Raw genomic sequence first — 15,242 nt, forward strand, 5'->3', positions numbered from 1 at the left:
GACCTATATGAATTCAAAAGAACACCAAACGTATACAAGATAACAGAGTGAAAAGGACATCTTACAGGCCTAATCTCTTCGACCCACCCAAGGTACTTAAGTTTCCCAAGGTAGTACTTGCCTTGACCGCTCCCACCCTGGGCTCCAGGCCTGTCACGAAAATACCCCACAACTACCCCCGCGACCAAAGTGACTGTACCTTTCTTCTCCCTTATTCTATATACCTTGAGATATCCAACTCCACCTCCAGTGTGTGTTCAGCAGTCATGGCAGGCATACGTGGGCAAACCAACCAGAAAAGTCATGGACGATAAGAAAAAAGCATTAGCAGCCTTGGTGATATGTAGTGCTATGAAGTCCAGAAAGCGGAAACGATCGTGTTGGACAAAGAAATGGCTTCAAAGAAGAGATGAATTTTCTCATATGACACTTCTAAAAGAATTGAAAGAAAATAACCCACATGATTTTAGAAATTATTTGCGAATGTCAGATGAGGTATTCCAAGAAATACATGCCACTATTGCCCCCTTCATACAAAAGCAGGATATGATGCTCAGAAAGGCAATCAGTTCCGAACAAAGATTAATAGCAACCTTGAGATTCCTGGCAACTGGGAGGTCTTTGGAGGATCTTAAATTTTCAACTGCTATTTCTGCACAGTCTCTGGGAAACATCATACCTGAAACCTGCAGAGCTTTATGGCATGCCCTACGAGACCAGTATATGACTATTCAACCTGTGGAAGGAAAGAACTCTCGCATTTATCCATAGACTCGGCGATAAAATCTGTACGGGGTAAAAACTTCCAACATGATGGAAGATCAAAATGAGCGATTTGATGTGCGAGGTTTTATCTTTATCGCCCCATACACAGGCAGATATTTAGGAGATTTGGTCCGTAGCGATCAAATCTGCTGAAACTGAGCGATCAAATCTGCAGGTGTATGGCTAGCTTAATTAATCTAATTAGGAAATGAATGAGGTCTCCTCAGTAGAAATGATTCCCAGCCTTACTTGTCAAATCTCTCCTTGTTGGAGTCTGTTGCAATAGACATGTGCAATTGCTTTACTGATTATTATATCTCTGTTTGTAGCTTTGTTATCTTGTCAGTTTTTTACTGTTTAATCAGTTTCTGTGTGTAATTGCAAATTTTGGTATAATCAGTGTTACTTGTGTAAAGACTGACAAGATAAGACTATAGAACCAAGGAAATGTCCCAGTTAAGATGTTTAAGTTAATCTCGAGGAACTCGAAAGTGATGGGCCAAATTAAAACTTCATTGAAGAGCCACATCTAGTCCACATACCTGCAAGAGGGCATATGTACCTTTACCCTTTGATGGTGGAGACAAAGAGCTTCCTTCATTGTTGGAAAGTTGTCAGTTCACAATTGTAATAGTTAAGTCAACTGGATTGGCAACAACAACATTATTGGTATGGCTTCAACTGGCCAAGTAAAGACTGTTGATTGAAGTGCATAACCTTCAGGTGAAAAACTGAAGCACTAGAGACAACCTGAGAAGCTTTGCCTTTGGCCTAAATTCTATGTTCAATCTTATTCCAAGCAATATCTAGTTTACAACTTGTTAATAAATTATAAAAAAAAAAAAAGCTAAGAACCCAATGCCAGACCTTGGGTAAAAGAAATGTATACACTGTCTCGAAAATTCTGAAAGGTAAAACTTCCAGAAACAAGACTTTCAAGGTCGTACTTAAAGTTAGGTATTGCCATCACATCAAACCAGAAATGAAAATACCTGGATATGGAGTAGGAATTACACCAGATATTTAATTGGTGTGGAAATTACACCTGTTTATTTGACTGTAAGGAGATGAAACAACTGAAGAACAGTAATGAAATTATTAGAATAAGTATTGAAAAATAGTGATATTGCACACAAGTGGGGGAATTCTACAGCTATGTTGGGAGCACTGTAGACTTACATGGCATGAGCTGCCATATTTCTAATAAATAAAAGTCTCGAGTTGGAGGGCAACCGAGATCACTTATGGACTGAAGATTGAAAAGAGGGTGCTGCAGCGGTTGGACAGTGAGGTGCGGATGTTTCCTAGAATTGAGAAATATCCAGACCTCCATGGCTGCCTAGGCACAAATATGAACCTTTCTTTGTACCCCCTAAAAAACAAAATTCATGACATACTGTCAATGCCAGGGGAATGTTCATTCAGAGGTTCTATGTACCATGCCTCATAGTCCTAGCCAGAATTTAGCAGCAGGTATTTGAAATCAAAGATATTGACGACTGACTGCTAAAAGGAAGGAAGGCTTTGTATTCATTAAAATTCCAGTTAATCTTTCAATTTCAAGTTAAGGAAGGCAAGGTATAAAGGTCTTTTAAAGAACTCTGTTAACTATAAATGATGACTTACGAATGTTAGGATATCGGATGCCAGGCAATGCACTTGGTTTCCTAGTTTCATTTGGCGGTAAAAAACTATCAAAGTGGTTTCGTAAGGGAACGGAACCAATTATGACGGGTAAACTTACTCGCAGCTCACCGGAAGGCAGTGGTAGCTCTAATATCATCTGCAAAAGAGAAACCTTATGTGCTTTTAGTTCTAAGAGATATGCTTACAAAAGTAAGCAAAATTTTTGATAGTAAAATATATTACACAAACATCATCAATATTTAAATTTAAATGTTTTTTCAAACGGTGACTTTAAAACTGTTTGGAAGCCTTTATTGTCTATTACACTGTAATTCAGGACTAGTCTTCATAGTAAAAATGTTGACATAACCTATATTGGAAGTTCGTAACCATTTACACCATAGTTCAAAATTTCTAAATATCAAATGCAGACATATCATTTCCTTACATCCAGGCGATATTCTACGTGAAGAAGTCTACAAGTTAGATGAACGTTAGCAGGTACAATGGGTGGCACAGTCAAGGAGACATTTTCCCACATATCAGATTCACCTGGTGGAATTATGCCTCTCACAACCTCTTTTAAAACCCGCTCCTCAACCAATGTTTTCACACCATTGGGCATTATATAAGTAATCACCTGTAATGAGTACACATTGTGGAGTTTATTCCTGGATAAAAGCTGTAAAAAGACACATTTTTGCCCTAATAATGGCAGAGGATGCTTTCTGTCATAATCTGGTCATGAAATTATACAAGATCTATTTGCTTAAATCTACATAAAAATCTTAGGATTTTACGGTTTCTTTTTTCACTACATGCTTGTAAAGTGAATGTAACACATCAGTCCCTGTGGTGTACAAAATGCCAAGTAAATGTATGAAAAATTATATTTTTATAATAAAAGAAGGTTTTATATATAAATATATACTTACCCAGTAATTACACCGTTATGAGTGAAACTAATAGCTATGTAATTACTGGGTAAGTACACATTATATGTAAAAATGCACCTGCCTTTACTCTAAAAACTCTGTCATACAGGGACATATTCTGGCATCTTTTGCACCTTCAATGTTTGTGTAAAGGAGGAAAAAGAAAAATTCCCACATGCATACAGTAGTAGTTCTGTTTGAAAACTTTAACACCTTTTGATGCCTTTGTTAGTGACAAGGCATTACAGGATGCCAGAAAAAAATCCCTGTGAAACTGCCCTAAGTTCCAGAAAGTCTATGACATGAAAACCAGTCTAAGCGTTAACAAGTTACAATACATCCGTGTGGTGCTGTCATACCTGAAGGAGGAGGAGCCGTGTCCTCCGGGTGTTTCTGGAAGATATGTTGTCTGCTTCAGCATTAACAAATATCTGTTCCCCTGGGACATAACCACGGCGAGGTATCTGTGCCGCGAGAGTGATTGGTCCTGTCTGACAGCAGAAACAGCAGAGGTTTTTGGTTTTGCTGCTAGTGGTCGTGGACTGCAAATGCATACAATGAATGTTTTATAAATGTAATACAAAATGGTTTACCTACAAGACACATTGTTAAATCACTCGGTAACAATCGTGCAGTGGACATCTTGAGTACCAATGACGGCCATCAATTAAAACTTCAACAAGAGGTTGATCTTCAGTTACTGTTCAAACAGTTCTAAGTACTACAGTATTTTATTTTCATTTGATTTGCTTTATAACTGGTTTTGAATCTCATACTCGGTAAAAAACTATTTTACGGCCACAAGCAGACTCACATTAGCATGAGGATCCATATTAAGGTCCAGTATGGAATGGATGCTGAACCCTGCCTTCTGGACTAAGTTGGCTGCTGCAGGTCGATCCAGTATCGCCGCTGCCATGTAGACGACGAAGCCCTTTTCACTGCTGAAGCTCGGAGGAAGATTAGGAGGTAGGTTAAAGGCGAAGGGAAACTTGTGCAGGCCAGCTGGCAGGCTCTCCTTTTCGTCCTCTGCAGGGGTGAAAGGAAATTAGGATTTTCTTAAACAGCAGGATGGTTTGTTTGTACCTTACTGTACCCTGGATGCGTGTTCCTCGTTGGATGAGTGGTTTTTGCTCTCGGCTACCGAAGCGAAGTTCGATTCTTGGCTCGGCCAATGCGGAATCAGAGGAATTTATTTCTCAATATAATGTGGTTTGGATCCCACAATAAGCTGTAGGTTCCGTTGCTAGGTGACCAATTGGTTCCTAGCCAAGAAAAAACATCTAATCCTTTGGGCCAGCACTGGAGAGCTGTTAATCAGCTCAGTGGTCTAGCAAAATTAAGATATACTTAACTTGTACCCTGAATGTGAGTGCTGGGTAATTAATTTTTTTTTTTACTGATCGTATCACATTAAATTTTGAAAATCAATGCTTCTCACAGCCTCATTTGGTGTCATAAATTTACCACAATCAATAAAATATGGGAGAGCAGAAATCTAGTGTTTTCTCTTGTAAAAAGTAAAAATTTTCTTATAGCAAAAATCTTCTAAGCTTACGATTTAATTCACCTGTTATATATTTACTGTAACTTGTGATTTTACTCATTCAGTGTGTATACAAGCTAACACAAAGTATCCGACCTTTATTCATAAAAAATACTTGTATTCAGATACAACAATCTAGCACTAATCTCCCTTAAAGTAGTCCCCGTGGGCTGACCCACACTTCATCCAACAGTTCCATCACTGGCGTAAGTTTCAGAACCAGTGCTGGAAGCCTCTTATGAGATGGCGCGAGGCTGGTCCATCACATTTCTATATGATGTCTTCTCTGGACTGAAATCTGGTTGCTTTCAGGGGCATTTTCAGCTTGTGAAAAACCCAGAAGTCACACCCACAAACTTAAATTGCACAGTTTTGCTCAGAACGTCTTTTTTCTCTCTCAAGAGTTGGCAGCTCCACCACAATAACAAACCCACTTCGTCACATTTGATACAGTTTCCCAACCAAACACAACACCTGTTTCATCAGGCTCCCTACTATCCCGACATGGTTCTATGAGACTTCTGCCTCCTCCCCAGGCTGAAAATGCCTCTGAAAGGGACCAGATTCAAGTTTAAAAAAAAGACATCATACAGGATGCATGGACCAGCTGTGCACCATCACAAAATAGAGGTTCCAGCACTGCTTCCGATATTGGTAGAACCATGTGGCAGCCCAAGGGGACTACTTTGAAAGAGATTAGTGCAAGATTTTTGTATCTGGATAAGAGCATATTTGTCTGAATAAAGGTCGGATGCTTTTTGAACACCTCAAATATTTATACTAGCTTATGATTTTATTCATATTCAATTAAATTAAGCGAGAAAGAATGGAATCTACAAAGCCAAGTATTGTACGTCAAAGATTAAAGTGTTAATTATCTGCCACTTCATTATTTTAACTTTCTAATGCAGAGACATACAATTCTAAAGATTGGTCAAGAGCGAAAGAAACTTGCACGAGTTATAGCAAAATTCTAATGAACATATCAGTAGGGGTCAATTGAAAGTACGTACTAGTATCTAGTAAAAGTTCTCCTATCTAAGATAATTCTGTTGTGAAAGTTGATGCAAGCAAATACGGAGCTTCAAATCATGAATTGAAGCTGGGATGCCATGCAATAGTCTCTCATTGAACATCAACACGAAAGCATTGGATTAAATTCACCTTCTGACTTTGCAATTTGAAGATATCTAAATGACAGCAAATTCTTGTGGAAAAAGAAAGTACGCACTTTGATATTTGTGGCCATATATGTAGAATTCACAGTCGAAATAAGTTTCTTGCGCCCTGAAGTGTTGAATCGGACCCCCGAAAGTGCTCTCTCTCCATTCGTGTTCACTCGAGTTCGGTCTGTGTATGATGTGGCCATTGGTACCGCTAGTCGGAGACAAGAGGTCGCCATTTCCGAGGTCGGAGTCTGGAATGAAACCCGGGTTGTCTACGCCGTGAAGACCCCCATTTCTGCAAGCGTTTAGAAAATCTTCATTGCGGTGATATCATGAGAGCATTTAATGTAGTACCTTATCAAAAGACACCAGTCACTTGCTATTGTAGGCTAATATTCTCAAACACAACAGTAAAAAGTCTTCTACAACTCTGTAATGCTTTCGCCTACGTAATATTTGATGCAATGTGCTTTATCTCGCTATGCAGTATATTTCAAATCAACATCAACTGGCACAAATGTTCATGGCTGAACATTACATGGCTTTTAGGTTCTTCAAGACCTATAGGCTACTACCAGGATACAAATGACATACGAAGTGAGTCTAAAGACTTTCCCTTTATGAGTTAACGCATTCTGTGAATAAATCTCATTCCAACATCTGTAAGGTGGAAGGCAAGAATAAATAATGTATTAAAGTCTCTATGAACACATGAAATATAGACTGGACCAGTGGTTTATGTACTAATACTACATGACAACATTCGGTTTACTTCTCAAAATCTCGGAACGTGCCCTCCCTCATCCAACAAACATGACCACTTTTTGCTTAAGTGAATGTAAAAGTTACACCTGCTTTGGCAAAGTTTCGCTTAAGTGAATGTAGAAGTTGCATCTGCTTTTGAAAAGTTCTTAAAACCTTAAGTGGCTGAATAGCCCGTAAAATATTGTCATTCAGACTTGTTAAGTTTAAAGGAATTAGAAGAGGATTCAATTATTTGTAGTTTATTTTGTCATTCCTGCATATTTATGATTTATGTCTTCGAGAATTTAACTTGCAGCCTTCCATAACTAGAAAGAATCTCTGTTAATACTTGGTCATTACAGACAGTACATGTACTGTACCAGCCACTGTCAATTCATGACATATTGATTCCAACATTTATGAACTGTTTCGTGAGCTCTTCTAAATAAAATCTTTCAAGGCTATGCATTAGTCGGTCTAGTGCGTTATTAAAAGCTTCACACACTAAGTTCTGGTCGCGTGTGTGTGTCTGAAAACCAAGGGGGGTGGGGATAATGAGTTCATTCAACACAGTATAATAATAATACGCATCATCATCATTGCCGTTATCAATACTATTTCAAAATTTATGTTGCCTTTACAGGGGTTCATTGTGGCAAATCTGATACATAGTAACGTTTTTGTAGTTAACACAAACGTCTAATCGTCTAATTGGGCCTGGCATCTTATTTTAAGAACAGAGAGTTCAAATGGAAGGGCAAACCTAATCTTGTCCCGCCCAAACCCGAATAGGACAAAAATAAAAGTGAACGTTAAGAAAGAAATTACGTTAGGCTACCGCTATTATTTAGATTTAAATATAAAACGTTCTGATAAAATTTATGGAAAAGATTTAAACACTAAACTATCAAAGCTATATTGAAATGCGTTCAGAAATCTTTTATTAGACTTTCTTTCGGTTACTAAGAATAATCATGTTTAATGATTTGTGACATAATTATTCAACAAAAGGTGCCCAAAAATAACATCCATGTGTTGTTTTATATTGATAAATAATGAAATTTTTGCTTATTCAGGGAGTAAGCCTACAAACCACTTTGTTGTTGTTGTTGTTGTTGTTGTTAGGGGGGATAAGAAAGGTCTATGGAAGAGCCTAAAAAGGTGTTTCGCGTTGAGTTAAAGATGCAGGAATTTTAGGAGTGGATCTTTATCATTTATTTATTAGAATGAAAATGTAAAAAAATAAATATTGTGCATATTAAACAGTACAGAATAATTATTTCTAATTAATTAAGTTTTTGTAGGTGAAACAACGCGCTATTTGACCGTAGATTTTAGCATGCACCCCGAGTAAGCTGGTGGTCGGATCATGCCTTGTTATGATGTACCTTTCTTAGAAATGTCAAATGTGTGAATGTTTGTGCTAAAGTTTGGATGAACTGTATAGCATTTCAGTAACACTGTGAATTCAGGATGAAATAGCTATTGAATTAGATACTCTCTCATCGGTAGCGCCCATTCATTTCCACATCAGCCAACCATATCATCTTAATGAAAACTATCGAAGTGAGAGGATGATGACTTTATAAATAATGTGGGAGAAACTTACAAACTTACAAACTTACATCTTGTTCGGGTTGCCCCAGGTCCCTCAGTGTGAGGCACCTCTAATGTCTACCAGAGAGTTGCTAGTACATCTTCCGGTTTTATTTTGCATCTTCCAATCTTGGATGGTCTGGGATGCAGTTTAGATATTTGTCGAGCTTATTCTTAAACACATCTACGCTCACTCCTGATATATTCCTCAGATGAGCTGGCAACGCATTGAATAGACGCTGCATTATCGATGCTGGTGCGTAGTGGATTAATGTCCTGTGTGCTTTCCTTATTTTTCCTGGTATAGTTTTGGGCACTATTAATCTACCTCTGCTTGCTCTTTCTGATATTTTTAGTTCCATGATATTTTCTGCTATTCCTTCTATCTGTTTCCATGCCTGAATTATCATGTAGCGTTCTCTTCTCCTTTCTAGACTATATAATTTTAAGAATTGTAGTCTTTCCCAGTAGTCTAGGTCCTTAACTTCTTCTATTCTAGCTGTAAAGGACCTTTGTACACTCTATTTGTGCAATATCCTTTTGATAGTGTGGGTACCATATCATATTGCAATATTCAAGTGGACTACGAACATATGTTTTATAAAGCATAATCATGTGTTCAGCTTTTCTTGTTTTGAAGTGCCGTAACAACATTCCCATTTTTGCTTTACATTTTGCCAACAGAGTTGCTATTTGATCATTGCATAACATGTTCCTATTCATCATCACACCAAGGTCTTTAACTGCTTCCTTATTTGTGATGGTCTCATTATTAGGTCCCTTATATGCATATAGCTTTCTTTCTCTGTCTCCATAATTTATTGATTCAAATTTATCAGAGTTAAATACCATCCTATTTACCTCTGCCCAATCATATACTTTGTTAAGGTCTCTTTGTAGAGCGTTCCTATCTTCATCACAAGTAATTTCTCTACTTATTCTTGTGTCATCTGCGAAACTACTCACTACCGAATCCTTAACATTATTGTCTATGTCTTCAATCATAATAACAAACAGTATTGCAGCTAACACCGTACCTTGCGGCACACCGGATATTACCTTGGCTTCATCCGATTTCTCGTCGTTTGCAATAACTATCTGTTTTCTGTTGTGTAAAAATTCTTTTAACCATCTTCCTACTTTATCCACGATATTGTGTTTTCTAATTTTCTTCGCTAATATATTATGGTCTACTTTATCAAAAGCTTTTGCAAAGTCTAAATAAACCACATCTGTTTCATTTCCGCTTTTCATATTTTTGAATATGTTCTCACGGTGGACTAACAGTTGGGTTTGTGTACTTTTTCCGGGTACGAAACCATGTTGTCCTTTATTAAACAAATTATTTTTTATTAAATGTTTCATAATATTTTTCTTCATTACCCTTTCATACACTTTCATAATATGTGATGTTAGACTCACAGGCCTATAATTACTTGCCTCTAGTCTTGATCCACTTTTGAAAGTAGGGGTAATATATGCTAATTTGTGCTCATCATAAATCTTGCCTGTATCTACACTTTGTCTTAATAATATTGCAAGTGGCTTTGCGATAGAATGAACTACTTTCTTTAACAAAATAGCAGGAATTCCATCAGGCCCTGCAGCAGCTCCATTTTTAATTTCATTAATAGCCTGCACAATATCAGCTTCATTAATATCTATGTCAGCTAAATATTCACTATTTTCATCCCTTACTTCTATATCTATCTTCATTATCTTATCTATTCTAGGGGTGAATTCTCTCTTATATCGTTCTGCCAGTATGTTGCAAATTTCCTTTTTTTCATTCGTTAATCTCCCTTCAATTCTCAGAGGGCCTATTTCTATTCTTCTTTTATTCATCTTCTTCGCATATGAGTATAATAGTTTGGGGTTTTGCTTGATATTTAATAGGGTTTTTTCTTCCAAGTCCCGTTTTTCATTTTCTTTTGATTGTATAATCTTTGTTCTGCATTTTCTATCTTACTTTTTAGTTCTATAACTTTCCATGCATTTTTTTCTTTTGCAAGACCTTTTTTCCACTTTCTGATTTTCTGGAACAAGATCCTTCTGTCTCTTGGTATGCATGAATGATGTTTACTTTTCTTCTTCGGTATATATTTTTCCACTATTTTCTCCAATATTTTATATAATATCTCCGTATTTACCCATTATGTCATCACTTACGAAAATGTTATCCCAATCTTTGTTTAATTCTTCATTAATTTCTGACCATTTTATATTTTTACTGTAGAAGTTGTATTTTCCATATCCTTCCCACTTTTTCATTTCTTGCTTATCTCTATTTTCACTTGCTTTGGAATGAACTGTTAATTCTATGACATTATGGTCTGAAATACTCGCATTATAAACTATTATTTCTTTAACATAATTCATCTCGTTCACAAATACTAGGTCTAAAGTATTTTCCTTTCTTGTTGGCAGGTGATTTATTTGTTGAATGTTGTATTCTAGTAGCATATCTAATAGCTTTTCAAATTGCCTCTTATCTTCTGCACTACTATTACTCTCTTTTTTATATGTATAAGTACAACCACAATCTCCTATGCGTTCTTTCCATTCTACGAAAGGAAAGTTGAAGTCACCAGATAGGAGAATAGTCCAGTCCTTGTGATTTCTACATATATCATCCAATTTTTCAATTATTAAGTCAAACTCTTTAGTATTAGGAGGTCTATATATTACTATGTTCATCAATTTTTCAGATTCAAATTCTACCGCTATTAGTTCACATTCTGAGTTTACTATATTTCTCATATATTTTTCCTTGTTTTTTGTCTTTCCCATATATTGCGGTTCCCCCTTGATTCCTATTTTTTCTATCTGATCTATAAGTTTGGAACCCTTTTATTTGATCATCATTCCCAGTCTCTTGGGAATACCAGGTTTCACTTATATTCATTATATCTATTTTCTTTTCATTTTGGGTTAGTTCTTCTAAGTACTCTATTTTTCTTTTTGAGTTACTCGTAACTAAACCCTGCGCATTCATCACTATGATGGTTTGCGTGTTTTCTCCTTCATTTAATACTGGTAGTAATAAGGATTTTCCCATGTCTCTTTCCTGTTCTGGTATGTTGTTCTTTTTTTCATTTCCAGAAATTCTGACATTAAAAAATCCAACTTTTCCATAATATTTGATCTTCCTTCATCATAATTATTCATTTTGTGTCTGAATCTGCAATTTTCTCCGTTTCTGCAATATCCTCTTGCATAATAAATACAGTTATTATCTCTTGAGTAGAATTTCGGAGCTGATGCTTTGAAATTTTTTGCTGACACCTCTGCATATCTCATTGGTGGTTTGCTTTTCTCTTTTACCTGATATTCTTGATTTCTCTCTTTATTTGTTTCTTTCTTATTTTGGATTTTATTACTTGGTTGGTTATTTATTTGATTATGATTCATGGCTACAGGGTGCATATATTTGCATTTTTTGTCGAACTTACATCCTTTTCCTTCTTTTAGGTTTTTACATATTTTTGGATGCAGATCTCTGCAATCATCCCCATATCCATCTAAGAGGGAGCTATCAGCCTAAAAATTAAAAATAAACCAACTAGCAACACCAGCAAGCCGAAATATACCCAGTTTTGGAGAAACATTGTTTGTCTTGCACTTGAAGTGATGAAGTTATACAACACACACACACACATATATATACGCGCGTGTGCGAGAGGAAGCTTACATCATCCATTTATAAATAGACATTATGAGGGTGTACATGATCTGAAAGGACTGACAACTACCCAATAGAGATATTACCTTTACTGATTAATCATAAACCATGCACCTGTAGTACGTACTTCAATCTACGAATAAAAAATATAAGAGCTACGACACATTAGACATCACTTAGATATAAGGAGAAAACCCTCACGAAATCAAAGGGGTGAATTCTGCTTACGTATCCGTCTTTTAGGCTATTTGCTCGATCAGCGGAACCACTGAAACACCTGGTGGCTATCGGGTCACATACAAAGGTGGGTCGAACATACCGAAGCCAAGATCAAAAGAGCAGCACCTTTAAACCTACTCCCCCCCCCCCCCCCCCTTTTTTTTTAACAAGACATTCAAATCAATATAAATATAAGAATTTAATTATAGAGGCTGTATTTTTATAGAACGTGTTATAGCAGAAAACTTCTATACGACATCAAACGTCAGAGGATTATTTTGAATATTATCTTGAGAAAATCTGGTTTTATCACAGAAACGACAAAATTGAAGCGAAGTATTCGATACTGGAATCGTGAAAATAATAAAAGAGTATCCAACTGACAATTAAAACTTGGACTTATGTAAAAACAAAAATGACTTCGATATGCAAAGGAACCTCCGGAGAACTTTTGGATCAAGCGAAAAAAAATATATCATATATATTATATATATATATATATATCTATATATATATATATATATATATATTATATATATATATTATATATATATATATGTCTTTATGTAGAAATCACTCAAGCCGTGATACTAAGAATGACAGTTCCAAGAATTAAAATTTCTAAATACTTATACCTGATTTGGAATGGAATATAGAGTTTAGGCCAAAGGCTAAGCACTGGGACCTATGAGGTCATTCAGCGCTGCAAAGAAAAATGCGAGTGGGTAGGTCTGAAAGGTGTAGCAAGAGTAAAAACTCGCAGTTGCACTATGAAATAATTGTTAGGAGAGGGTAGATAGCCAGATGGAAGAGCGATAATGTGAACGGAGTTACAGTAAAAGGAATGAAAGGGGTTGTAGCTGGGCGCCGAAGGGACGCTGTTAAGAACTTTTCTTGATGTCTACAGTGCACCGCCTGATTTCGGCACACGCGAAGCACCATGAACTCTGCCTAGTGGAGAATGTATAAATTCATTCTAAAAAAAAGTAAAATAAATAGAAAAACTTGTCCTCGGAGGAGTTACGTACATATAGGAATAGTTTCGGCGTGGCGACGCTATCCTGGAGAAGGAGTCTCTCTTGGACCTCTTGCTCGAACTGGCTAGTTTCTTCCTCTGCAGATCCATCTTGGCTGCATTGGACAGGTCGGTGAAGTGGATGCAGCATTCGCCTCTGAATCTCATCTTCACGCCTGCAAAGGTGAAATGCAGGTGTTAACAACAGTTCACCTGATTATCTATTTATCTTGAGAGTTATGGACACCGGATCTTTCACACCTGCAAAGGTGAGAAGCAGGTGTTAACAATTGTTCACCTGACTGCTTATTTACCTTGAAAGTTATGGAAAAGGTATAGTATTCATTACACATTTAGTGAATATATTTCAGCAATAGTTCACTTTACGAATTATTCATTTATTTAATTTAAAATTGTACAGGGTGTCCATAAAGTCCCAGTACCATTACTAGTATTTATTTATTGTAATGGTACTGGGATTTTATGGACATCCTGTAGAACTCCTTACACAAAAATTGAGTATGTTTTACGCAACGCAACTTTCACTATACGCCTTTTTCTCTCTTTTGAAAAGGTATAGCCTTCTAGTTTCCACATAATTCAACATGCGTGAGGGTGCTACGCTCCCTTTTTGTAGCATTATGGCCAATGTTTATTGGAGGGGGTAGGGGTGGGGGTGGACCAATACCCACCCAAAATGTGTTATAAATTGCAAAAAAATATATATATTGCCTCAAGAACGTAAAATATTATTATTATTATTATTATTATTATTGAGCGCAGAATATTGAAGCGATGCAAAGGCCAATTCGTCATAATCCTTGAAAAAAAAAATCGGGTCCTTCAGACTTGATACAAACACAATTTAAAAGAAAACAAACATCCATCGAATGCTTCACAGCCATTACACCAGGATTCATAAATTAAAATAAAGACAAGCGAAAGTTACAATGCGTCTTGTACAGCCACGGATTCCTATATAAATCGTGATCAATGATATGCAAGGATCATACAAGCGGTCTGCACCGCAGTGTCGACCTTGGATAGCAGTTGAAGGGACAGATATATATTGTATCTCTCTTTGGTCGAACCACCATGGGATGGGCGGAGATGATACGGGACAAGGAATGAGAGACAGAAAAAAAATGTTATGAGTAGACATGACGTGATAAACAAAAGAAAAAATGAACAAAGCGAGAATCTAAAAAAAAAAAAAAAAAAAAAACTAAATAGAATTCAATGAAGAGACGACCTCCTTAAAGACATATTACAGCATAACGATGGAAAATGAAACTTTATAAGGCAAAAAATACAGGATAATAAGGAAATATACATGATATAAAAAAAGGCAACCGAACTCAATGCGTGACAAAAAATAAATATGGAAAAAGAAATAAACCAGACAATACAGGATAAACGAGGGGAAATATAAGAATAAAGAGGGAATTAAGCATAACAATGAAAAATTAATTTGGTAGAGCAAGAGTGCTTATCAAAATATAAAGCTATTATGGTATTCTATCATTTATATTTTACCTATTTACTTATTAATTTGTTAATTTAATTTTTTATGTTCTAATAACTTATCTCTTCTTTCTGTATTTCATATTACATTCTGTTACTTCTTTCAAATGAACGCCATAATATTCTTTGGGAGTTTGAATTTCAAGTCAATGGCCCCTTTGGTTGGCCAGTTTCATAATAATATAGTTCATCCTCTCAATAATAATAATAATAATAATAATAATAATAATAATAATGAGCACAATTCTCCGTGTCGAAAATAATGACAATGGTTGCAGGTTCACAATAATAGAGCAAGTGCTTACATGCTCTATTACTGTGGACCTGCAACCAATAATAATAATAATAATAATAATAATAATAATAATAATAATAATAATAATAAAAATAAAATGAAAAATAAATAAAATAAATAAATAAATTT

General features: G+C 36.0%; 1 protein-coding gene across 4 annotated transcripts in view; it reads right to left on the reverse strand.

Moving 5' to 3' along the window:
* The window catches only part of LOC135209263 (arrestin domain-containing protein 17-like), a 64,224-nt gene that overhangs the window by 3,060 nt on the left and 45,922 nt on the right, over positions 1–15,242 (reverse strand). For 3 of the 4 annotated variants that reach the window (XM_064241970.1, XM_064241968.1, XM_064241971.1), the window contains exons 3-8: positions 13,308–13,470; positions 6,104–6,333; positions 4,141–4,355; positions 3,686–3,868; positions 2,840–3,031; positions 2,392–2,548 (exon numbers count right to left, since the gene is read on the reverse strand). In XM_064241970.1, coding sequence (XP_064098040.1) covers positions 2,392–2,548; positions 2,840–3,031; positions 3,686–3,868; positions 4,141–4,355; positions 6,104–6,333; positions 13,308–13,470 — 1,140 coding nt within the window. The remainder of the gene's footprint in view (positions 1–2,391; positions 2,549–2,839; positions 3,032–3,685; positions 3,869–4,140; positions 4,356–6,103; positions 6,334–13,307; positions 13,471–15,242) is intronic. The other variant, XM_064241972.1, reaches the window with a different exon arrangement.

The sequence above is a fragment of the Macrobrachium nipponense genome, chromosome 37, assembly GCF_015104395.2.
Source record: "Macrobrachium nipponense isolate FS-2020 chromosome 37, ASM1510439v2, whole genome shotgun sequence".
Lineage (NCBI taxonomy): Eukaryota > Metazoa > Arthropoda > Malacostraca > Decapoda > Palaemonidae > Macrobrachium > Macrobrachium nipponense.